The sequence below is a fragment of the Sminthopsis crassicaudata genome, chromosome 2 (assembly GCF_048593235.1).
Source record: "Sminthopsis crassicaudata isolate SCR6 chromosome 2, ASM4859323v1, whole genome shotgun sequence".
Classification (NCBI taxonomy): Eukaryota; Metazoa; Chordata; class Mammalia; order Dasyuromorphia; family Dasyuridae; genus Sminthopsis; species Sminthopsis crassicaudata.
In genome coordinates this window covers 625699734-625725610 of record NC_133618.1, presented here as the reverse complement: position 1 = coordinate 625725610, position 25877 = coordinate 625699734, and the positions used below count along the sequence as shown (strand labels likewise).

At 33.8% G+C, this 25877-nt stretch overlaps 1 protein-coding gene across 12 annotated transcripts in view; it reads left to right on the top strand.

The window, feature by feature from the left end:
* The window catches only part of MARCHF8 (membrane associated ring-CH-type finger 8), a 110714-nt gene that overhangs the window by 14857 nt on the left and 69980 nt on the right, over nt 1-25877 (top strand). For 8 of the 12 annotated variants that reach the window (XM_074296356.1, XM_074296346.1, XM_074296345.1 and 5 more), the window contains one exon: nt 16096-16275. The exons of 2 other annotated variants lie outside the window; for them this stretch is intronic. In XM_074296356.1, coding sequence (XP_074152457.1) covers nt 16174-16275 — 102 coding nt within the window. In that variant the 5' untranslated portion in view covers nt 16096-16173. Of the gene's footprint in view, nt 1-16095; nt 16276-25877 lie in introns of those variants that run through there. 2 more of the 12 variants (XM_074296353.1, XM_074296352.1) reach the window with 1 other exon arrangement.

Sequence of the window (25877 nt, the reverse complement as noted above, 5' to 3'; positions counted from 1 at the left end):
AACCTAGAGAAGAGAATATCCAGGAGGAGATGATCAGCAGTATCCTAGGATTGAGAGAGATCCAGTAAGTTTATTATCTTTTTCAATAATAGCTTTTTATTTTCAAAACACATGCAAAGACAATTTTTTCAACATTCATCCATGCAAAACTTTGTATTCCAAATTTTTCTCCCTCCCTCTCCCCTTACCCCCCCCAGACAGAAAGAAATCCAATATGTAGGTTAAACACGTGCAATTCTTCTAAACATATTTCTACATTTATTATGCTGTACAAGAAAAATCAGATCAAAAAGGGAAAGAAATGAGAAAAAAAGCAAGCAAGTAACAACAAAAGGTGAAAATACTGTGCTGTGATTCACATTCAATCCCCACAGTTCTCTCTGGATGCAGACAGCTCTTTCCATTACAAGTCTATTGGAATGGGCCTGAATCAGCTCATTGTTGAAGAGTCACGTCCTTCACAGTTGATCATCACGTAATCTTATTGCTGTTTACAACATTCTCTTGGTTCTGCTCACTTCACTCGGCATCAGTTCCTGTAAGTCGCTCCCAGGCCTTTCTGAAATAATCCTGCTGATCATTTCTTACAGTATAATATTTCATAACATTCATATACCATAGCTTATTCAACCATTCTCCAACTGAGGGCTCATCCACTTAGTTTCCCGTTTCTTACCACTACAAAAAGGGCTGCCACAAACATTTTTGCACATGAAAGGGTCTCTTTCTCTTCTTTATGATCTCTTTGGGATATAAGCCCAGTAGAAACACTGCTGGATCAAAGGGTATGCACAGTTTGATAACAGTAAGCCCTTTCTTTAGTTGTCTTATTTTCTCTTTACTTTCTCCCTGCCGTTCTCCAAGTAACTTATAATGACAGACTGTGTTTGGTGCTTCTTTAGATGTTCCTTGTGAAGGGAGGACATTTGGGGTTATTATTCATTCCATAGGCTCCATGGAAGTAAACTATTCCCTGCTACATTGGAGAAATGTGATGGTGTGTGCCTTTTTTCAGCCTTTACTATTGCTTATTCCAAAACTAATTTTTGTTGGGTTTGACCTTTTTATTATATTACATGCTCTAAGAATATTTATGAATCTTTTTCCTTTTTGTTGAGAAAGTATTTTTATAACTATCTCGACTGAAAGGTTTTGTATTTATTTAATATTGTGGTTGTTTGTTCATATATAATATTCCATATTTATTATATTATTATTATTTTGTATTTTAGTTATCTGTATGAGTTTTATCTGTACAGGATTATAAGTTCCATGAGAGTTGGTGGCTTATCTAAATATCACATCTTCTCTAGAACTAAGAAGTGCTTTTATAAATGTAAGTGATTAATACAAGTTGAACTTAATTGCTAAGCAGCAGATGGAACTCCCTTTATATGTTCACCAGATAACTGGCAACTTTCCTGGCAACCCCAGCGTCATGCTTCTCTCTTCCTCCATAATTCTGAGTCTAGAAGAGGTTAGCAATAGTAAAGGAAACCATAGTAACTGCCTGAAAGACTACCCTAGTATTTTTATTGGAAAATAGTAATGGTAGCTCTTTGAGGGTTTTTTCTTTAGATCCTAGAAAGTAGAGATGGAGTTGTATCTGTTGGGCCTGCTCTGCACCCATTTCTCCCCAAACCTTCACTTCATAGAATTATTATGAGGAGCTAGGGCAAAGGTAAGACCTGCTCCAGAGTGGGCTGCTGTTTATCTGTTTGGTAAATATTATGTTAGTTATGGGAAGTATTCTTGAATTCTTTCTTGTTTCCTACTAAAAGGTATTTATTAAACGTTTAGTGTATGTGCTTGGTATTGGATGATACAAAACAAAAAAATGAAACATCTGCTTTCACAGACTTTGCAATCTGTCAAGAGAAATACCATGTAACTGAGTACAGAATAAATACAAAGTAAAGTCAAGGTAGTTTAGGGTCACTAGGAGTTGAGATCAAGAAAGGCTTCATGTAGATTTTATATCAATCATGTTATAGCATTGTTGGGTGAACATAATATATTTGAATCTCATATCAGAAGGAAATAATGTTGGAAATGAGAAAGGACTATCAGATTTGGTAATTAAGAGATCATTAATTACTTTGCAGAGAATAGTTTTAGTTGAATGATAAGGTCAAAAGCCAGGATTCAAGGGGTTGAGGAGTAACTGAGAGAAGAGGAAAGAAGTGGAAGTAATCAGTGTAGACAGAACATTGGGAAAGTGGGAAGGGGACAGGTTATGGAAGCCTTTATTTTTTTTCTCTTTTTTAAAAATAAGCTTCTTCCTCCCCTCCACCCCTTTGCCATTAAAAAAAAATTCTGAACTTAACCAACATAAACTAAAATAAACTTTTTTATATAGAGAGTACAACAGAAAAAGGAGTTCTCTATGAAACTCTTTGGGCTGTACAACTTACTTTTCTTTTTAATTATATGATAAATTCAGTAAATTACTTTAAAACTTCTTTGCTTGTTTGTTCCTTTTTTGGCCTTTATTGGGTACTTAAAAATGTATTTTAACAATTCTTTTATTTCTTTTTCTTTGTGAAAGGCTTTGTATGGCACTCAGAATTTGAGTTTTATTTTGGAGGTAGTAGGAAGCTAGTGGAATTTATTGAGTAGGAGGGGACATATAATCAGCTCTGGTATTTAGGAAAATTACTTTGACAGCTTTGTGATTAGAAATAATGGATTAGAAAGAAGAGAAAGATGAGGCAGAGAGACAATTAGATAGCAGTTGTCATAATTTAGATGAGAGGTCATAAGAATTTGTCCAGGTATAGAGACAGTATGAGTGTAGAGAAGAGCAAATAGATGAGAAATATACTTGTTAGAAATATCCTAATTAGATATGGAAAGTGAATGAATTTGAGAAGTCAAGGAGGATGGCATTTTTGAGAAGCCAGAGTGATTATGAGGGTAGGATGGTTTTGTGCTTGACAGTAATAAGGAATTTGGAAAGTGGAAAAGATTTGGAATGTGACATTAGAGATCCACTTTAAGGTACTTAATAAACACTTGATGATACAGGTTTGGAGCATGAGAGACTATATAGATGGGAAGATAGATCTGGAAATCATCTACATAGAAATGATCATGGAACTGATAAGATTACCAAATGAGGTAGAATAGAAGGCAAAGAGAAAAAAGCCTGATTAGAGCGTTGGGGAACACCTGTGCTTGGTATGGCTTGGATGAAGATTCAGCAGGAGACACTGAGGAGTGATCAGGAGAGAGTCATGAAAATCCAGGGAAGAAAGAGGATCTCGAGATAAATGGTAATCAAAAGTGTTAGAGTTTTCAAGAAGGATGAGAACTATTAGATTTGGTCATTAAAATATCATTGGTAATTTTTGGAAAAGCCATTTCAGCAGAATGATGTCTGAAACCAGAATGTAGAGGGTTTATGAGAGAGTGGAGAAGTAGTAGAAGCATCAGATATAGTCAGCATTCTCCAAGAATGTAGCCATTAAAGATAGGAGAGCTACTGAGTGATAGGAGATGAGGCAGATCAAGTTAGGATATGTTGTGTTTTGTTTGTTTGTTTTAATAAAGGATGGGAGGGGGGACAATGCATTTGAATGTATTTATAAGCAGTAGGGAAGGAGCCAGTGCATAAGGAAAGATTAAAAATTAGAGAGTAGATGAAGATGATAGTAGGGACAGTCTACTGGAGAAGATGGGGCAAAAAGAGCACATTATATTAGATTCTGCCTTGGTCAGGAGATAGTACCTTTCATGTAAGGAGGAGATTGTGACTATGAAGGAAATGAAGCATGAAGGGCTTTATAAGTAATGTGTGATAAGAGAAGATTAAGCTTTTGACAAAGAGTCAGAGGTCTGTTTTGTTTTGTTTTATTTAAATGAAGTATGAGGTGAAATTTTCATTTGTGAGTGGACAAGTGGTATACATAAGTTCCAGTATTATTTAAGTAGCCTCAGATCAATACTGATATTGATCAGTATATGTTGAAGATTAAAAAACAGACAAAATGAGAATTATTTAAGTGTTGACAGAAAATGCTTTTCCTTCTTACAATAAATAACAGGAAGTCATTTTGAATGTAGTTCTTCTTTAGCTTTAGCTAACAGTTTATTTCCTTTATTAACTAGTCACTTGCATTTCTACAATCATGTCAAATAACAGTGAAGGAAAAGGTATTCTTTTTTTTCCTCCTCATTCCTGAATTGACTGGGAAAGCTTCTATTGTTTTCTCATTACAAATAGTATTAGCTTTTGATTTTATATGCATAATTTTCATTATAAATGAGTGTTGTATACTGTCAAATGGTTTTTCTATATCTGTTGATATATTCACATCCAGTTTAATTGATTTTCTGATGTTAAATCATCATACTAGCATAGTTCCTAAAATGCCAACTTGACCATAGTGAATAACTTTTTAAATATATTATTGTAGTCTGTTTGCTGGGAGTTTTGTCTTAAAATTTTGTTAATAACATTGATTTGTAGTGTCCTTTCTTTGCTTTCTCTTTCCATATTATAGTTATCAGGATTCTGTTTGTCCCCTGTAAGAAGTTTAGTAGGCTGTCTTAATTTTTTGAGAAAAATTTTTATAATATAGATATTAATTTTTCTCTAAATGTTTGATATAAATTACCTGTTAATCCATCTGGACCAGGATTTTTTCTTTAATCTTTGTGGTTAATCACATTTCTTTTTCTGATTGTTGTTGTTCACTGGTTTCAATTATGTCCAATTCTTTGTAATTTCATTTGGGGTTTTCTTGGCAAAGATACTGTAGTGGTTTGCCATTTCCTTCAGCAGCTTATTTTTACAAATGAGGAACTGAGACAAACAGAGTTAAATGACTTGTCCAGGATCACACAGCTAGAGTTTGAATCTGGATTTAAATTCATAAAGATGCGTTTTCCTGGTTTCAAGTCTAGTGATATATCTACTCTGCCACTTAGCTGTTCTTTTTTTCTGATAATCAAATTGCTTAACATCTCTATTTCATATTCTTTTAAATTGGGGCATTTTGCATTTTGTTGATATATAATTGCACATATAAGTCCAATAATAATTTTATCTTATGATTTTACATTGTTCAATTTTTAAAATAATTTAATTTTCTTCTCTTTTATTAGGAAAGTTAAGAGTACTTATTTTGTATTTTTCAAAGAATCATCAATAGTTTTATTTATCAGTTGTTTCCCAGTTTGTTTTTTTCCTACACATTTCTTGTTTTGGGGGCTTACTTGCTGGTTTTTCTAATTTTCTAGTTGTTGTCAATTCATTAACTCTTACTATATTTTAAGTGCTTTGAAATTGTGATGAGTCAAAGTTGAATATCTTTATAGTAATGTTGTTAATTGTGTAGATTTTTCTTGGTTCTTTCTACTTCACTTTGCATCACTTCATACAAATCTTTGCATGTTTATTTTTCCTCCTGTAAACATCCTTTTCATCATTTCTTACAGTATAACAGTATTCCATCACATTCATAGACTATAACTTGTTCAGCCATTCTTCACTTGATAGACATCCCCTCAGTTCCTAATTCTTTGCCACCACAAACAGAGCCATTATAAATATTTTTGTAAATATGGATCCTTTTCTCTTTGGCATATAAGCTTAGTAAAGGGATATACATAGTTTAGTAACTTTTGACACATAGTTCCAGATTGCTTCTCAGAAGCAATATTTACAACTTCCTGTTTGTGCATTAATATGCTTATGTTTTCATAGCATCTCTAGCATGTGATTTTCTTTTCTTTCTTTTTCTTTTTTGGTTAACTTTGTTAAATAGGTCTAAGTTGGTACCTCCGAGCTACTTTAATTCATATTTCTCTAATCAGTGATTTTATACAACTATTGACAACTTAAATTTCTTTAGTTGAGAATTGTTTCATTATATATTGATTATTTATCGATTTGGAAATTGTTTTTATATTTATACATTTGAATCAGTTCTTGAAACCTTTCTTTGTTAAAGAAACTTGCTGCAAAGATTGTCTTCCTAGTTATGTTTCCCTTCTAATCTTAGTTGCATTCAACCTATACCACTTTAAAAATGCCCAAATATCTTAATTTTATTTTTTTTAATCAGTGAAAAGCCATTTTTTTCCTCCTTCCCATCCCCCACTGAAAAAGTAGGAAAAGCAAAACTTTTATAACTAATGACCACAGTCAAAAAAAAAACCATTTCCACATTGGGTATGTCTCAAGACATACTTGTTTCAGTATGATTTTACTGATCCTGTGCATATTATATGTGCTACTTCTCTATCAGTCTTGTGCATAGTAATGTTTCAACATAAGTCTCTGAAATCATGAACAATCACTGCCTTGATCAGTTCATAAAGAAAAGCATGGTGAGAAAGAAGAAATGTGTCCAGCACAGGTGAGTGCTCTAGATAGAATGCAGTATGTTTCTGCTTCCCTTATCTTCTAGAAGTTCTCTCATAGGTTCTTATCCTTTTTTCTTTACTTTTGAATCCTTCTTCATGATATATTCACTATGATTAGAGTTGGTTTTATTTAGAAGTAATCACTTCCTTAATTTATTCTCCCTTATTCCTGTTGAATGAAACAATTCTGCATCTAAATATGTGGATATATATATTTCTTCTTTTTGCCAGTTCAGAGAAAAATAAGGTTAACTTTTTCTTGCACCCTCCAACGCTTCCTCCTTGTTTATATGGTCTTGTACACTGAAATTATATTTGAAATTTTCCCCTATTTTCTTCATCATTCTTCCTACCCAGTCTGTTACTATTCTCATAACATACAAAAATATTCCCAGGTCTTCTGTCTTGTTTGGACTCCCTCAATGACCTTTGATAAAGTTAGAGTTCTGAGGAGACACTTCCATTATTTCCCCATATATTAATGTAAATAACTTGTTCTAGTGAAATCCTTTATGTTTACTTATTCATGTTTTTTCAAATGTATTTCTCTTGATACCTGACGCTTGAAAATTCATTAAAGATCTATTTTTCCCCATGTAGGATCACGCTAAGTTTTGCTGGTTAAGTTTTTCTTGGTTATAAGTCTAAATTGCTTGCCTTCTGGAATATCAGAGTTCAGACTCTACAGTTCTTTTGAATGGTGGTTGCTAAATTTTGTTTGATCCTTACTATGACTCCTTGGTAATTGAATTGAAATCTTCCTTTCGGACTGCTTGCACTATTTTTCTTTGACCTGTATGCCCTGCGTAAATCTGCAAATCTGCTATGCGAACTTGCTGTTCCTTTCAAATAAATATACAATAAAATTATCATGTAAATTTCTTTTTTTTCATCTTCCTTCTTCCTTCCTTGTTCTGGGTCATAGAGATGACTACTTGTGACCCTGGATATCTTAGAATCAGCAGGAGTCAGGTTAAGCAAAAGTTTTTATTCTTGTCCTTTTGTGATCTCAGTCAGGGGATTAGATCTGGCAATCTCCACATCTCCTTCCTCTCTCTCCACAGCCAAAAGAACGATGCTCACTTTCCTCCTCCACCCGCAGATCTCTTCTCCCTTCTCTCACCACACCCACAGATCCAGCCGGCATCCAGTTGAGTAGGGTCATCCTCCAAACATGTTAATAAAGAATTGTCCAATTGGTAATTAGCCTTAAGTGCTAAATTACCTTGCATCTAGGTCAAGTACATCCTCTCAGTTCTAGCCCTTTACAGCTACTATTAAACACATGTGTGTGTGGGTGTGTGTCTATGTTTATGTATGTGTTTTATATAGATATAGATATATAAAATTGTTCTATATATATTTGTATTTATCAGTTCCCTCTCTGGATACAGACAGCATTCACATGTCCTTTATAATTAAGTTGGATATTTATGATAGAATATATTTATAATAGAAAACTTATTCACTCAAAGTTGTTCTTAAAACAATATTGCTGTCACTGTATACAATGTTCTCTTGGTTCTGCTCAATTTGTTTTTCTTTCCACTGAGCTCATCAATTCTTATAGCACAGTAATAGTCTATTAGAATCATATGCCACAACTTGTTCAACCATTCTCCAATTGATGGACAACCCTGCAATTTCTAGTTTTTTTGCTACCACAAAGAGAGCTGCTATAAATATTTCAGAACATATAGGTTCTTTTTCTTTTTTCCTAATCATTTTTGGAAATAGATCAAGTAGTAATATTACTGGATCAGTAATTCTTTGGGCTTAATTCCAAATTGCTCTCCAAAATGGTTAGATCAGTCCACAATTCCACCAACAATGAGTGTCCAAGTTTTTCTACATTTGTCATTTCCACCTTCTATCATTTTTGCCAATCTGATTGGTGTAAAATGATATCTAAAGATTATTATAATTTGTATTTCTCTATTCAACAATTATTTAGAGCTTTTTTTCATATGACTAAATTGTTTTGATTTCTTCATCGGAAAACTGCCTGTTCAACAATTTTCCGATGAAGAAATTAAAACCATTTCTAGTCATATAAAAAGGTGCTCTAAATCACTATTGATGAGAGAAATGCAAATTAAGACAATTCTAAGGTACTATACACCTCTCAGATTGGCTAAGATGGCAGGAAAAGATAATGATGAATGTTGGAGGGGATGTGGGAAAACTGGGAAACTGACACATTATTGGTGGAGTTATGAAGTGATTCAATCATACTGTAGAGCAATTTGGAACTATGCCCAAAGGGCTATCAAAACCTGTGTACTCTTGATCCAGCGATATTTTTTGCTAGGCTTATATCCCAAAGAGATCTTAAAGGAGGGAAAGGGACCCACATATGCTAAAATGTTTGTGTCAGCCCTTATTGTAGTGGCAAGAAATGGGAAACTGATGCCCATTAGTTGTAGAATGACTGAATAAGTTATGGTATATGAATGCTGTGGAATATTATTATTAATGTTCTATAAGAAACGATTCACAGGATGATTTCAGAGAGCCCTGGAGAGATCACTGTCCAGGGCAACAAGATTATGTGATGATCAATTCTGATGGGCATGGCTCTTTTCAACAATGAGATGATCTAGGCCAATTCCAATGATCTTGTGATGAAGAGAGCCATTTATATACAGAGAGAACTGTAGGAACTGAGTATGGATCACAACATAACATTTTCACTCTTTTTGTTATTTGTTTGCATTTTATTTTCTTCCTCATTTTTTTCCTTTTTCCTTTGATTTTTCTTGTGCAGCAAGATAATTGTATAAATATGTACACATATATTGGATTTAACATATATATTTTACCATGTTTAACATATATTGGATTACTTGCCATTTAGGGGAGGGGATGCAGAGAAGGTGGAGAAAAATTGCAAGGGCTAATGTTGAAAAATTATCCATGGATATGTTTTAAAAATTAAAAAGCTTAATTAAAAAAGGGAAACTGCTTGTTCATGTCCTGAGACTATCAATTGCAAAATGACTTGTATTTTTATAGATTTGATAAAGTTCTTTATATATTTGAGATATGAGACCTTTATCTGATAAACTATCTATAAAATTTTTCCCTCAATTTTCTACTTTTCATCTTGGCTATATTTATTTTATCTGTACAAAGCCTTTTAAATTAATGCAATTGAAATTATCCATTTTATACCCAACTTTTCTCTCTTTTGTTTATTCATAAATTGTTTACCTATCCATAAGTCTGATGAGTAATATGTTTCATTTTTTAAATTTTTCTTGTAAAATCTCTTTTTATATCTGTCATATATCCATTTTGATCTTATCTCGGATAAATAAGAATAAGATTTAAGGTTAGGATTAGTTAGGGTTAGTGGTCTATGCCTACTTTCTGTCACACTACTTTTCAATTTTCCCAATAATTTTTTTTAAATCAAATAATGAGTTCTTTCCCCAAAATTTGAAGTCTTTACACTTGGCAAGTACAAGATTATTATGATTTCTTCTTGCTATGAATTGTATGTCCACTTTATTCCATTGATCTACATTTCTTTTTCTTAGCCAGTATCATATAGTTTGCATAATTACACCTTATAATATACTTTAAGTTCTGGTACTGCTAAATCTCCTTTTACATTTTTCCCCCATTTTCCTTTGATATTCTTGATGTTTTGTAACTTTCTAGTCATAGTCCCCCTGGAGTTCTGTCCTGGTCCCTCTTTACTACTTCACTTGACAATCTCATTAGCTTTCATGGATTTAATTACAATAATGTTGATGATTGTCAGATCTACCTATCTTGCCCTAAACTCTATAAATTTCATTGTCTCCTAACTTCTAGGATCAAATATAAAATCTTCAAAGTATTTCATGACCTAACCCAATATCCTTCCAGCCTTCTCACTCTCTTACTCACCAACATTTATTCTTTGATCCAGCTTCTTGGCTGTTCCACAAACAAAACATTCCATCTCTTGGCTCTGGATGTTTTTGTTTTTGTTTTTGTTTTTTTTTTTTCCTGGCTATAACTTGGGCCTGTAATGCTTTCCTTCCCTATCTTCACCTTCTAACTTCCCGGCTTCTTTTAAATTCTAGCTAAAATCACATCTTCTATCTGAACCTTTTTTTCCCACCCCTCAATTATTGTTTGTTTCTCCTGTAAATAGATTGTGAGAACGTATTTTTTAAATTGTTGTTTTTGAGAATAGATAATGACCTTCTTGAGGGTAAGGACTGTCTTTTGTTTTTTATATTTTCTGTACATAAGATGTGCCCACCAGATAGCACTTAATAAATGTGTATTGACTAATTTGACTAAAGTTTATTGAGTGGAGGTGGAGTGACATACATGTCACTTTGGCAGATTTAAATGGAAAATGTATTGGAGTGGGCAGAGATATATGACAGACCAACCAGCAAGCAACTAATATGATATGATATGATATGATATGTTTACAGAAAGTCAGAAATTTAAAAACAAGATGAGATTGAAATAATAAAGGAAGGTAGAGAAGAGAATGACCAGCAGGGGGCAGCAATGAGAAGCTTGCCTTGCTTGCCCACTGTCCAGTGTAGCTTTGAACTATCTCCTAATATAGAAAAGAGAAATCTTGAAGTATGTTGTAGGAACTGTGCCATTTGAGAGCCAGGATCTGAGTATCACTTCAGGGAAAGGGAAGGAATAAGTATTTGTATAGTGCCAAACACTGAGCTAAGCGAATTTTACAAATATCTCATTTGATCCTCACAACAATCCTGTGAGGGAGCTGCTGTTAATTATCATCCTTGTTTTACAGTTGAGGAGATTGAAATAGACAGAATGACTTATCAAGGACTACATACCCAATAAGTGTCTGAGGATAGATTTGAACTCAGATCTTTCTGACTCCAGGTCCAGGTCTCTTCACTGCACCATTGGGTATAGCAGATTATCTGCATGAATATTGAGATTAGTCAACATGGAAAATGCCATATGATAAGAAATTAACTGAGCAGGAGAGTCTAAGACCCAGAAATAAGAGATAGTGCAAGAGTGGCAGATAATACAAACCATCATTGGCAAAGAATCTAATCTGTGATTGCTCCAAGAAATGATCATCCTGTTTTTGCTTGAAGACCTTTAGTGAGGGAGAACTAGCTGTTTTCTGAGGCTGCCCATTTCACAGTTGTATTCCACTTTGTCACTTGTATCCATTGTTCCTTGTTTATTTTCCTGGGACCAAATCCCAATTCTTGGAAATGGGAGTTAAGGTTCATTCTCTACTTTCTTTGGTACTGCTTTTTATTTCCTTATCTTGACTGTCTGAAAGCTAAGGAAATTGTCATTGTTAAAGGGGGAAAAGGTTCTTAATGGTTTACTGTACCTTTCACTTTCCTCTTTCATGTGAATACCTTGTTAATCTTATTCCTAGACTAAGAATAGACAGACTACAGCCTAAGGGCCAAATCTGATCTGCCCACCTGTTTTTATATGACCTGACTTAAGAGGGATTGAGTAGAGTCCAGTTGAAGAGGGCTTTCATGATTACATTGGATTCAGATTTCAGTTTTTAAAGGAGAAAATCTTTATTGCTTTTGTAACTATATAATCCATTTTTTTAAATGTTACCTAAATATACTTTAATAATATAATTTCATCCTTGCCTCCTGGACAATAAATGGGCAACAACAATTATTGTATTTATATTGTGGTAGAGAATAGATGGAAACATAGACGAAAAAATACCAACGTCTCAAGATTTAGATTTGAGTGCTCTGCACCCCCATCCAATTCCTTAGACTGGATTAGATAGAGACACCCAGAGGTGATTGGTTGACTGTTCCATGTTCGTGGTCATCCTGCCTATTGCCTGATGAAAACGAGCAAAAGAGTGGTCAGGATTCTAGAATGATGGGAATGTTAAAGGACTAGCAGTGGTTAGCTATGAGTGATATTGCAGTCAGAGTTGTCAGTTGGTGTACGAGAGGTGGACATTTTAGGTGCTATAATGTACCGTTCTACTTTCTGGCAAATATGTTTCTCTTTGCTAGAATTTTCAAGAATGTGTCAGTGACATAACAATGATTAGTGTAGTTGAAGCAGTAAATGTAGCTATCGGGAGGCCTACTGGCCTTGGCATATATATATAGGTATTCCAAAAGATGGCCAGCCATGTCATGTTTGTGTTGAAGAAACCACTCACCACCAGATCCTCTGACCTTCCAGGGTGTAGTGGGAATAATGATCTTTTAACTTCCACAGTGTAATGAATAAACAGCATGTATATAGCAGAAAGAAGGATGGATTTAAAGCTGTTGGGTGCTACTCAGTACTAATTTTCCTGTTCTAAAATTATGAGACAGTAAAAGTACTTTGAAGTAGAGTCACCATAAAGACTATATGCAGGGTTGACCAACTCGCCACACAGCTGGAATAGAGTAGGTGGTATACAAATTAGAAATAAACATTGAGTCTTATTTGCTGGTTATTTATTTTATCCTATAATCCAATTTGGTGAACATTTTTTGATTGTTTGGACAAATGAAGATGTTAGTACTGACAGAATTTTTGATCATCAGTCAGCAAGTTTTATTAATTGCTTCCTGTGTATCAAGAGGCACTGTTAGACATAGGGTTACAAAGACAGTAATGAATACTCCTTGCTCAAAGAGCTTAAATTCTAGCAGGAGAGTGGGGAGACATGTATATTTAAATAATTACATAATAAATAGAAGGGACACTTGTGTTAAGGACCATGCCTAAGTGAAGGGGCAGGTCAATTCTCCGAGAACTTCCATAGCTGTGAATCATAACATCTGAAGGAGTTACAAAGCAGCCTTTACTGACACAGATGTTGCTTGTGGGCTGGGAACGAAATAAATTGGAGGCAGAGGGAAGAGAAGAGAGGTCAGACAACACAACTGCCTTTCAGTCTCCTTGTATCATCATCATCCGCTCACATGAAGAGATCCATTCTATAGGTCTGAGTTAGACCTCCAGTAGCCACTGGCAGGTGGCTCCTGTGTATCGCAACATATTTGCCCTTGGGGGCATCAGAAAAGGTACCATGTAGAAGGAGGGCTCTGTTATGTGTAGGGAAGTTTTCAAAGAGGGTACACAATCTTGACATGAGAGATGGCAAACACATTAACAGAAGGATGGGAAAAGGAGAATGTGAGGAATGGTCGCTTTGGCTGGACCTTGAGGAGTGGGAAATGAATGAGTCAGGATAGGTTGGAGTCAGATTGTTGATGTATTTAAAATCCAAGTGGAAAAGTTCATATTTGGTTCTGGAATCAAAATAAATGAGAAGCCACTGGAGTGTGACTATCTTTTTTAGCCTTGGTAGGGTTTTTTTTTTTTTTTTTTTTTTTTTTTTTTTTTGTATTTTTGTAAACTGCTGGTTTTTTGTCTCCTCTTTCTACAACATTTATAGAGAGTCATGCTGATGAGATCATTTTAAGAAATTTAGTCTTCTAAAAAAATGAATTTGTATTGATGTCTCTTGATTTTATATCTCTTGTTTATCCTATTATCTCTTTCTCCACCTCCTTCTAGAGAGACATCTCTTATGAAAAAGGAAAAATAAATTCAATATCAAATATCTATTATTAATATATTGATGATTTCGATTGATATAGCATTAACAATGTGAATTATATTTGATTCTTTTGGTTGAAAGCTGGGATTCTTAACTTTTTTGTGGCATAAGCCTCTTTGGCAATCTGATGAAATCTATGTACCCCTTTTTTGCATTATCAAAAACATAAAATAAAATATATATAAGAAACCAATATATTGAAATAGTTATCCATATATAAATAAAACCAAAAAAGTTTATGGATTTCTTGTTTTAAGATTTCGGTCCCATTAAAAGTACACAACACTTGGAGAGTATGGATCTATACTGAGGGAAAATTTTGCCAGCTGAGAGTATAGCTTAGAACATTAGAACCAAGTGAAAGTGGTCAGAAGGGAACATTGTAGTGTTCAACTCAACTGAGGGTGGGCCAAAGATAGAGACAGTGTTAGACAGGAAGGTTGTCTTTACTAAGTATACAGAAATAATAAAAATCAATTAATTTCTTCTGCGTGGGTTGTCATATCAAAAGAATAGAGAAGTTACAAACTTATAGCAAGAAGCAATGATCAAAACTGGCCTTAAAGGTTACTTACTACTTGAGTTTCACTATAACAAAGCATATGTTCAAGAAAATTTGAATATAGTCCTGTAGTAAAAGAATATCAACCACTGAATTTGAGTGGGTGATAGCTTAACCTGTGCAATATACTTTTGATGGCTCTTCTTATAACTTTAAACCTGAAAGGATCTGCAATTTTATCAGTGAAATGTTCTCTCCACTAATACAACTCACAACCCCCTCTATACTTTAATAGAAGATCTTCATGGGTTATTGTAGTTCAAACCATTTGTCACTTGGTGACTGAAATTATTATGGTGGCTCTCCTGACTTATTAAGGTCACTCCTATAATGATAGACATTTAATTAATTGTTGGATAAGTCGCCAAATGCTTTAGGACCAGTCAGAACTCGTTAGTCTTTCAACAAATATTTATTAAATGCTCACAGTGTAACAGGCACTATGCTAACCACTGGGCAAAGAAAGGCAAAAACATCGTCTCCACTTTAGGAAGCTCATATTCTAATGGAGGAGAAAGAGTAGGTTGAAGTTCACCTGAGAGGGATGGGCAACTGAGGGGACAGAAAATGGAATTTGAATTTAAATAATAAGGAAGCCATGAGAACTAAATGGTAGAAGTGAAGAGGCGGAACATTTTAAACACATGGAACAAAGTGAAAAGTCATGGAGCCACAAGACAGTGTGCTACAAGCCAGGTGGCCAGTGCAACTAGATCAGAGTGTGTATTAGGAAGGTCAAAAAGGTTGTGTTTATTTTTGTGCCAGAGGCCCCAGAATAAGATTCTAGAGGAAGACTCTTATGTGAGGAAAATAGTACAGATTTTTGTTCGTCTGTTCATTTTTATCTACAAGTTTTTGAAGACTGAGTTGTTTTTTTTCAATCATCCCTCAAACATTAGTCAGTTTATAAATAAAATCTAACTAGTCACCCAATCAACTAGCATTTATTAAGCACCTTCGATTATTTCCCAGGCACTGTACTTAGCTCTGGCAGTATACATAAAAACAAAAAACCATCTGCCCTCAAGAAACAACTATTTACAAACAAGGTACATAAAGAGTAGTCCCACAGGGAAGATATTAAAGAAGTCTTGGAAAGATTTATTCTACAAGTTGATATTTTAGCTGAAACTTAAAGGAAGTCAGAATTTCACAGATGAGGAGGTACTGAGATTCAGGCATGAAAGAGAGCCCATGAAAATGTCAGGAGCCAGGAGATGGAGTGTCTTTTTTCAGAAAAGCAAGGTGACCAGTGTCACTGACTTACAGAGGATGTAGTGAGGTGAAAGGTGCGAAAAGACTAGAGAGGTTGGAGGGGGACAGGTTTTGAAGGGCTTTTAAAGACAAACATGATTTTACATTTGATCCTGTTGATAATAGAAATCCACTGGAATTTATTGAATGAGGGCCGGGTCACATGGTCAAATCTATCCTTTAAGAATATCAATTTGACAACTGAGTAGAAGATGGATTGCAATGGGCATATATTTGGGATTCAGAAGACCAACCTGAACCATTTGTGAGGTGATGGGGGCCTGCTCTAGGGTGATAGAAGTATCCTATGGAATTTAAAATTGTCATTTCTTTCTTTCTTTTAAAGCTTCAGGTCCATGACACAAAATGACCCTCACAGTGAAGATTCTCATTCTTAAACAAGAAAACCAAACCAGAGGTTGTGATGAACATGCCACTGAATCAGATCTCTGTCATTCCAGCTCGAGATGCTACCTCTATCAGGGTCTCCAGGAGTAAGACCAAAGAAAAAGATAGGGAAGAGCAGGTATGTTAAATCATTTCTAAATTTCATTAGGCATAATATGTAGCTTTTATAATTAATGTTTTCTCAGATCAACTATGCAAAGTCATATAAATTTTAAGATTGTGAGATAATAGCTTTAGGGAAAATTATACTTTAATAGGTTTTCATTTTTAAATATAAATGCTATATAATTATCTCACTTATGTTAGTACAAAAAAATTTATTCTTCAAGCTGTTTTCCTTAGTTGAGAAGGCAGCAGGAAAAGACCACCAGATATAGATTAAGTTCTGACATTAAATGCTCATGACCTTAGCCACGTCATAAGAGCTAGATTTAGAGTTAGAAGGGACCTCTGAGGTCATTAGTTGAAGCCCTTTATCTTGGAGATGAGAAAACAAGCCCAGAGAAGTGAAGAGATTGGCCTAGGGCTTCTAGTGACAGATCTCAGTCCTCCCACTGTGCATCAAGTACTTAAGATACTACACCATGTCCACTTGCACTTATTTAAATTCAGCTTCTACTAATGTAAGATAATCATATTTGCATAATCTAACTTGTTGGATTGTTGTAAGAATCAAATCAGATAATGCCTGTAGAATGTTACTTAGGTCTACTGTCCTCATTGATGTGACTATAGTGCTACAAAATCACTGATAGATCTTTTCCATTTCATATGTATTTGTTAATCTGCTATTTTCATCCAAAAAATTCTTTTTAGACAATCGGGCCTTGTTGGGTCTCATACTGAGTAAGCTTGCTGCAGGATCATTTTCCTTTCTTCTGTCTTTTGCTAAAACTAGTGTTGTTTAAAATTTTATATGCTACACTAGTGTTCTCTTTGCCTCTTATGTTTGTTGTGAATAGCATTTGTTGTGGTAGTTCTTTCTAGTTTACATTATTATCATCACTATTCAGATTGTTTTCATGTTCTTGTTTCATACTTTATGTGATAAATATATATGGTTTAGCAAAACTATCTTCATTGGTCATGTTTAAAACACACATACATATGTATACATTATTTATAATAATTTATCATTAAAGTTATAATAAATAAGTTGTATATATGTGGACATGTATTTTGGACATAGTTGGTTGTTATCCTTCATTCTTGAAGGTGACCAAAATGATCTTACTGTGTTAGAGTTGAGTCAGTATGTCTGACTGTGGCTGATCAGGCTGACACAAGCTCAGGAGGCTCTACCTCATGTCAGACAAATAGTCCCTATGAACTTTGTGCATCTCTCATCTATTCTGGGCTACTTCAGTTCTGCTTTGCTCACAGAACATAGCACCTTCTCTGAAGGCACACCATGCTGATGGTCCATGTCAGGGTCTCCCATGTCATACAATCTATTCTTAAGTTCTTGAGAGACCTTGAGGGTGTCCTTTTATCATTTTTGCTGACCACACTGTGAGCACTTGCCCTGTATGGGAGCTTTTTTTTTTTTTTTTTTTTTTTTTTTTTAAGAAATAAGTGTGTGTACATATATATCTATGTATATACCTGAATGTAGGTTGGTATCATGTTTCTTCATTGGCCCTCTAGAATCATTGGTTGCTCTTTAAATTGATCAGAATTCTTAAGTTCTTTCAAAGTTGTCGTTACAATGCTGTTACTATGTTTTACTAGTTCTTGTCACTTTATTCTGAATCAGTGCATATAAGTCATCCCATATATCTTTCAGACCATCCCTTTCATCATTTCCTAAAGCATGGCAGTATCCCATTACAGTACTTTCTTATACCATAGTTTGTTCATCTATTCCCTAATTGATGGGCACTCCTTTAGTTTCAAGTTATTTGCCACCATCAAAAGAGCTACTTATAAAGATTTTTGTTTATATGGGTCCTTTGTATCTTTGATTTGTTTTGTGGAGGGGGGGATATTGTTATTGAAATATTGGGATTTTTTAGTGATATCACTGGTTCAGAATGTAGCAAACTCAGTTGAGTGACTTAGGGGCATAAGTCTATGTTGTTTTCTACAGTTCACTGTTTTGCAGCTCCTCCATCATTAATAATTTTCATTTTTCATAAGTTTTGCCAACTTGATAAATGTAAGGTAGAGCCTTGTATTTGTTTTTAATTTTTATTTCTTTACTTATTAGTGATCCAAAGTACTTTTTCAAATGATTGGTGATAGCTTGGATTTCTTTCTTTGAAAAGTTCTTGTTAAGTCTTTTGATCATTTATCAATTGAGGAATGACTTTTTCTAATATGTTTGAATTAGTTCTTTATATATCTTGAAAATGAGATCCTTATCGGAGAAACTTTTTTTTCTGTTACCTGTTTCAATTCTGATTGTGCCTCCATTGTTTTTTCTTTGGTTTTGTTTGTTTTTTTTTGCAAAATCTTTTTCATTTTATGTAATTTAGTTAATCATTAATTAAATCATTTATATAATCGTTCTATCTTCTTAATCTTCTATATCCCATGTTTGATTGTGAATGTCCTTTTTTCTGAAACGTAACATCTTTCTTTATCCTCCAATTTGTTTAGGATATTACTTTTTTTGCATTACATGTACATTTAGAGCTATATTGGTATATGGTATGAGATGTTGATCTACTTGGTATCTGTCAAATTGCTTTCCAAGTTTTCCAACAGTTTTTACTGAATAGTCCATTCTTACTCCAATTACTAAGGTCTTGGGTTTATTTAACACTATGTTGTTGTGTTCAACTGTTTCTACATATTGTATACATCATTTCTCTCACTAAGCAACCTCTCTATTTCTTAATGAGGACTAAGTTCTTGTAATGATCACTACTTTGTACTATACTTTGAGATCTAGTGCACTTTTTTTTTTCCAATCCTCTCCTACTCCTCTTTGTTATTTTATTCCCCATCTTATTTTCTCTGAGATTCTTGACTTTTTGTTCCCCCACGTGAATTTTATTATTATTTCTACTTTTTTTTTCAATTTGGCATAATTTAGGGGATATTGTCATTTTTATTTTATTAACTCAGATACCCAGGAGGAACTAACATTTCTCTAGTAATAATAAGTTTGCCTCTATTTGCAGATATTTTATATTCATATAGTTTCTGTGTAATCTTGATGGGTAAACTTCTAAGTAATCTGTATACTTGGTAGTTAATTTAAATAGTTTCCTTTTCTACCTTCTGCAGGATTTTCTGGGTAATATACAGAAATACTGATGACAACATCTATTTATATCCTGCAATATTGCTGACATTATTATTTGAGTTAATTTTTTTTATTTAATTCTCCAGGATTTTCTAAGTATATCATTAAGTCATTTGCAGAATTTCATTTCCTCTTTGATTATGCTTATTTCCTAGATATGTTTTTCAGGTCCCTGTTATAGCTAACTTTCCTAGCACTATTATATTAGACAATAGTGGTGATAATGAACATAACTTATTTATCCTTATTCTTACTGAAAAGGCCACTAATTTATCTCCAGAACATATATTGATGACTTTGATTTTAAATAGACACTACTTTTCATATTAAAGAAAGATGCACTTATTACTAAGTTTTAAGTGCGTTTTTAAAAAACAGTAATGGATATTATATCTTTTCAAGTTTTTTCTATATTTCATTATTATAAATGAACAGGGATATTAATAGCAGAAGGGAATATGGCCTTCAGCAAACTTAAGAGTTCAGATATATAAATAAATATTGTGAGACCAAGGAAAATAAACTAGTACTTGATGAAGTGCAAGATCTTGTCAATTCATTATTCTTGGAAGAGTGGGTTAAATTTTAAATTTATTTCATTTTTTAAAATTGTTAAGTTCTGAAAGAAGATACACAAGGTAAAATATACTTTGTCTTACATCCTGACTCCATCAATTCTTTCTCTGGAAATATGGATAGCATTTTTCATGATTAGTTTTTCAGAATTATCTTGGATAGCTGAGTATAGCTAAGTATAGCATTCACAGTTGGTCAACATACAGTATTGCTTTTACTGTGTGTGATGTCCTTCTGGTTTTGCTAATTTCACTTTGTGTCAGTTCATCTAAGTCTTTCCAGGTTTTTCTGAGAGTATCCTGCTTGTCATTTTTTACACAATAATGTTCCATCACAATCATATATAACAATTTGTTCAGCCATTTCCCAGTTAATGGAATATCCTCTCAATTTCCAGTTCTTTGCCACGACCACACACACAAAACTGCTAGTAGTATTTTTGTACATATGTCTTTTTTTTTTTTTTCCTTTGATCTCTTTGGGATGCAGACCTAGGAATGTTGCTGCTGGGTCAAAAGGTATGCACAATTTTAAAGCGCTTTGGATATGTTTCCAAATTGTTTTCTAGAATGATTGGACCAGTTCACGATTCTATCAACAGTACATTAGTATCCCTCCTTTTTTTGCATATCCCATCCAGCATTTGTTTTTTTCTTTTCATGACATGTTAGTCAATCTGATAGATATGAAGCATTAGAGTTGTTTAAATTTGGATTTCTCTAATCAATAGTGAATTATCTTTCCATATAGCTAGGATAGCTTTAATTTGTCTGAAAACTGGCTGTTCATGTCCTTTGACCATTTATCAGTTGGTTAATGATTCTTGTTTTTTAAATTTTGATTCAATTCCTGACATATTTGAGAAATATTTCCTGCTTTCCTTCTCATTTTATTTACATTGTGTAAAAACTTTTTTGTGTATAGACTTTTTAATTTCATGTAATTGAAATTATCTATTATTTCCTATGATCTTCTCTTCCTTCCTCCCTTCCTCTCCCTCCTCCTCCTCTTCCTCCACTTCCTCTTTCTTTCTCCCTCCCTCCTCCCCCTCTTCGATTCTCTTAATATTCTTGTCCTTTTCTTTTTCCACAATGAATTTATTATTTTTTCTAGTTCTATAAAATAATTTTTGATAGTTTAATTGATATGGCACTAAATAAGTAAATAGTTTACACAGAATTGCCATTTATATTGTATGGCTTAGCCTGCCCATGAGCAATTAATATTTGTCCAGTTATTTAGAACTGACTTTATGTGTGTGAAAAACTTCATTTTGTAATTGTGTTCAAACAGTTCCTAGTTTATCTTGGCAGATAGACTCTCAAGTATCTGTTATTTTCTATGGTGATTTTAAATGAAATTTCTCTCTATCTTTTCCTTTTAAACTGTGTTGGCAATATATAGAAATGATAATGATGATATATATGACTTATATTTTTATATTTATTTGGTGAAGTTCTTAGTTATTTCAACTAGTTGTTTAGTTGATTTTCTAGGATTCTCTTAAATATAACATATCTTCAAAGAGGGATGCTTTTGTTTCCCCATTGCTTATTCTATTTCCTTTCATTTCTTTTTCTTCTCTAATGGCAATATCTAGCATTCTAGTTCAATATTGAATAATGGTGGTGATAATGGGTATCCTTGCTTTACAAACTCTGATGTTATTGGGACGGCTTCTAGCTGTGTGGGATGTAGAAGACCCTTACCCAAAATGACTACTCAAAGATCCCTCAAACTAGAAAGCAGAAAGGTAGTTTATTATACCTCCGGAGGATGAGCCATTCTATCATGAGATAAGAGAAAGAGAAAGCTTGTGGTAGGAGGGCTAAAAAAAAATTAGTAAAGATACACAGCTTTTATACAAGAGATTACATCACAAGTAAGAGAGCATTGAGAATCGGGGGAGGCATCTAATTGGTTGTTGCTATCCGGAGAGATTGGAATGGAAGGTTTCTGTTTCCCTGAAATAATCTGATTTCTAGGAAACAGAAAATCAGGCCTTCCGCCTTCTGATATAGCTGGCCAAGGCTCAAGTACATATGGGCTTGCACATATTATACAGGTCATGGGAGAAACACAGAAATAATGAAAATAAAATACAGAAAAAGAATTCATATATTCATGTAAGCTTATTACAGATATTGCTTGCTTTAGAGTGATACTACTTACTGTTTTAAGGAGAACTCTGTTTCTTGTCACTGGTTATTCCTTTGTCAGCTCGGGTCTTTTCATCAGGAATATTTGAAAGTCCTCTTTTTCATTGTGTATATATGTGTGTGGTTTCCCCCCTGAAAGAGTGTACTGTTTTGCTGATTAAGTTATTCTTGATTGTAATCTGCCTTCTTTGCCTTCTGGAATATCATATTCCAAACCCTGCATTAATGTAGAAACTGTTAAATCTTGTGTGATCCTGAGTCTGACTTCCTAGTATGTTAATGATTCCTTTCTAATTGCTTGAAGTATGTTTTCTTAGGAAAAAGAGCTCTGGAATTTGGCTATAATATTTCTGGGAATTTTTCATCCTAGATCTCTTTGAAATGGTGATCAGTGAATTCTTTCAATTTCTATTTTTACCCTTTTCTCCCTATGGTTGGATAATTTTTTTTTGCCCCAATTACATGTAAAGACAATTAAAAATATTCACTTTTTAAAAAAATTATAGCTTTTTATATACAAAACATATGCATGGGTAATTTTTCAACATTGACCCTTGCAAAAACTTTTGTTTCAACTTTTCTCCTCCTTCCCTCCACCCTAGATGGCAGGTAGTCCCATACATGTTAAATATGTTAAAGTATAAAACATTCACTTTTTTAAAAAAATATTGAGTTAAAAGGTGAGAAAAGGAGGGAGAAACTTCTTTCTCCCTAAGATGGTAAATAATTTGACATAGGTCATATATGTGCAATCATGTAAAAATATTTTTATGTTAGTCATATTATGAAAGAAGAAACAGATCAAAAAGACACACATTGTAAAGGGCTAGAACTGAGCAATGCACTTGGATAATGAAGCACGTGAGACTAATTGCCAATTGGACAGTTCCCTATTAACTTGTTTGAAGGTTGACTTGATTGGTGGGACAAAGAGGGGGGAGTGACGTATGTGGGAGGAGTAAGAAGAGGAAGAGGAAGTGAGATGAAGAAGGGGACTCAGTCTCTCCTGGCGTTTGAGGGAGGAAGGTGTGTGTGAGGGAGCTAGGTCTAAGCCCCTGACCTTGACTGTAAAAAATCAAGAATAAAGACGTTCAGTGATCCTGACTCCAGCTGATTTCTGGGAAGACAGAGTTCCAGCAACACATAAACACAGAGAAAGTAAAAAATTGTATGCTTCAATCTGCATTCAGATTTTATCATTTCTTTTGCTGGATATGGATAGCTTTTTTCATAATGAATTCTTTGGAATTATCTTGGATCACTGTATTGCTGAAAATAGTTAAGTAGTTCACAGTGATCATTGTATAATATTGCTAAAACTTATATACAGTGTTTCTGTATTCTACACATTTTACTTTGTATCTTTCCAAGTTTTCCTGAAATTAGACTGAAATAAGAAATTGTCATTTCTTATAGTGCAATAGTATTTCATTACAATCATATACCATAACTTATTCAGCCATATTTCTTGTATTTCTGTTGAAATACTGAGGTGTTTGAGGAGCAAATAATTTCTTTAGCTCTGTGGTTTTTTGTTTTTGTTTTTGTTGTTGTTGTTTGTTTTGTTTGTTTTGGGTTTTTTGCTAAGGATATATCAAATGCTTGTTTTTTACTGAAACCTGTTAAACTCCAATATTCCTTTGTTGACTTTGTGTGGTTGCAAGGTACAGAAGACTACTGTCTATGGATAATTGAAGTTGAGTGTCATCCAGAGAGTCATGGAAAGGCACATCAGGGAACAATAGCACAAGTAAGGAATTACAGAGAAATGATATAAAGCAAAGCTTAAAATGGGATTGTGTAACTGAATGTGGGAGTCAAATGGTTTCTGAATTCAATAACCAAAAATTAATTCAGAATCAAGCATGTAATCTGTGGCGTTTCTGGCAGTGCTTGCCTGTGTCATATTGTGCACCTTAGTTCTGAATAAGCAGAACATGCACACTTCATGTTGCACATGTACAAACACTACCAGAAACACCTCGGCTTGGTTTCAAGATGTTCTAGTATGAAAATTCTTGGCCGAAAAAGTCATGGTGTAAAAAGTTTAAGAAGCCCTGCTATAAAAAATACCAGTAGATATGAGAACTGGATCTGTGATTTCCCTGTTATAGAGAATTTCTTCATTCTGTCAATGTAGGTTAGCATTTTCTCTACTCTGAGAGTTGCGTAAATTAGAGCATTGAGTGTTTAGGTCACCTGGCTGGGATCATGTAGTCAGTACTTGTCAGAAGCAGCACCCAGACTCAGACTTTCTTGGTTTTGAGCCCAACTCTTTGTTTACTTTGTTTACTATGCCACGCTCTTATCAAAAGTCATAAAGATAGGTTGTAAAGAACATGAGCCATTTATGTAATGAGTGAGGAATCGCTTAAGGATAGCTCCTGTGCTCTGAAAGTATCCTCAGAACATCAGGAGAAATTGAGGATAGACTCTTTATGGCATACTTAAGGGAGCATGTGGAAAAGATTTGCATGGAACTTTGATCTGTATTGTTGGAGAGAAAGCTAACTTCGATGAGATCAGAAAGTTATTAGAGGATTAGAGTGAATGTGAGATCTGGAATTTAGAGTACTTGTTGGGTTTTGTTGTTCTTTTCAAAAATTTCTCTTTTTTGACTTCGTTTTCAGTGTTTCTGTGGTATAAGAATGAAAGCATAAGAGGTCTAAATTTAACCTGGCTTTAGCCAGAGTTAATGTTGACTAATATTTCTGAATTACTGGAGCAATTAACTTTATCTGGTAATTTAGGTTTTTTTGTTTGTTTTATTCAAGACTGAAATTACCTATGAGGAACCAGAAAAGGTCTAGAAATTACTTCCTTTTCTTTTTTTTTCTTTTGAAGCACACAAATAGTCCAGTTTTCATATGAACAATGTAATAATTTGTTTCTAAAACAGTAATGTGTAATGACATTTTAGAAGGCATTTTTGTTAATACTTAAAGTCCTGGTTGCTCCCTTTCCAATATTTGTATCATGGCTACTTTATTTAGGCAACAACAATAGCATTATTTTAGTAAATAATTTCTCCTCATTGATATAATAGTGCTATCATTATAACCTATACTTACATATTCTTCCTGCCATCAGTATTTGTGTATGTGCATGTGTGTGGATATACATATGTGTTGTTATACATATATACATATATATATATATATAGACATACATATTTACTTTTATTGAACCTTTTGCCAGGGGAATCCAAGTTTATAGGTCATTGCTTATTGCTTCAGAGAGAATTCTTAATGCTTAAAATGACCATTGTGTTTAAGTCCATGTGTAGGATATTAATTATATAAATGCTAGAAAGATGAGATTGTGGCACATTGAGATCTGATCATGAATTTGGGCCTTCTTTGCTAGGTAGACTTTAAAGAAAATTTTATTTTGTTGATGTCTTTTAATTTCATATCACATTCACTTTCAAATAAGACATCCCCCTCCAAGAGATATTCTTTAGAAGAAAGATTTTTAAAAAGATAGAAAAGCAATTCAGTAAAACTCATCACCATGTGTGGTATAGTATGTTCAGTATTCCATTGTCAGCAACATAAGACTTTTAAAAAATTGTTTTTAAAAGTCATGGCATAATAAGATTGCTGATTTAAAACTTGAAGGAGAGCTTCTTGAATCCAACTTCTTCAGATTATAGATCTGACAGCTGAGACTTAGAAAGTGTAAGCAATTTGACCACAAAGATTAAGCAGCAATCAGATTATAGTACCTATT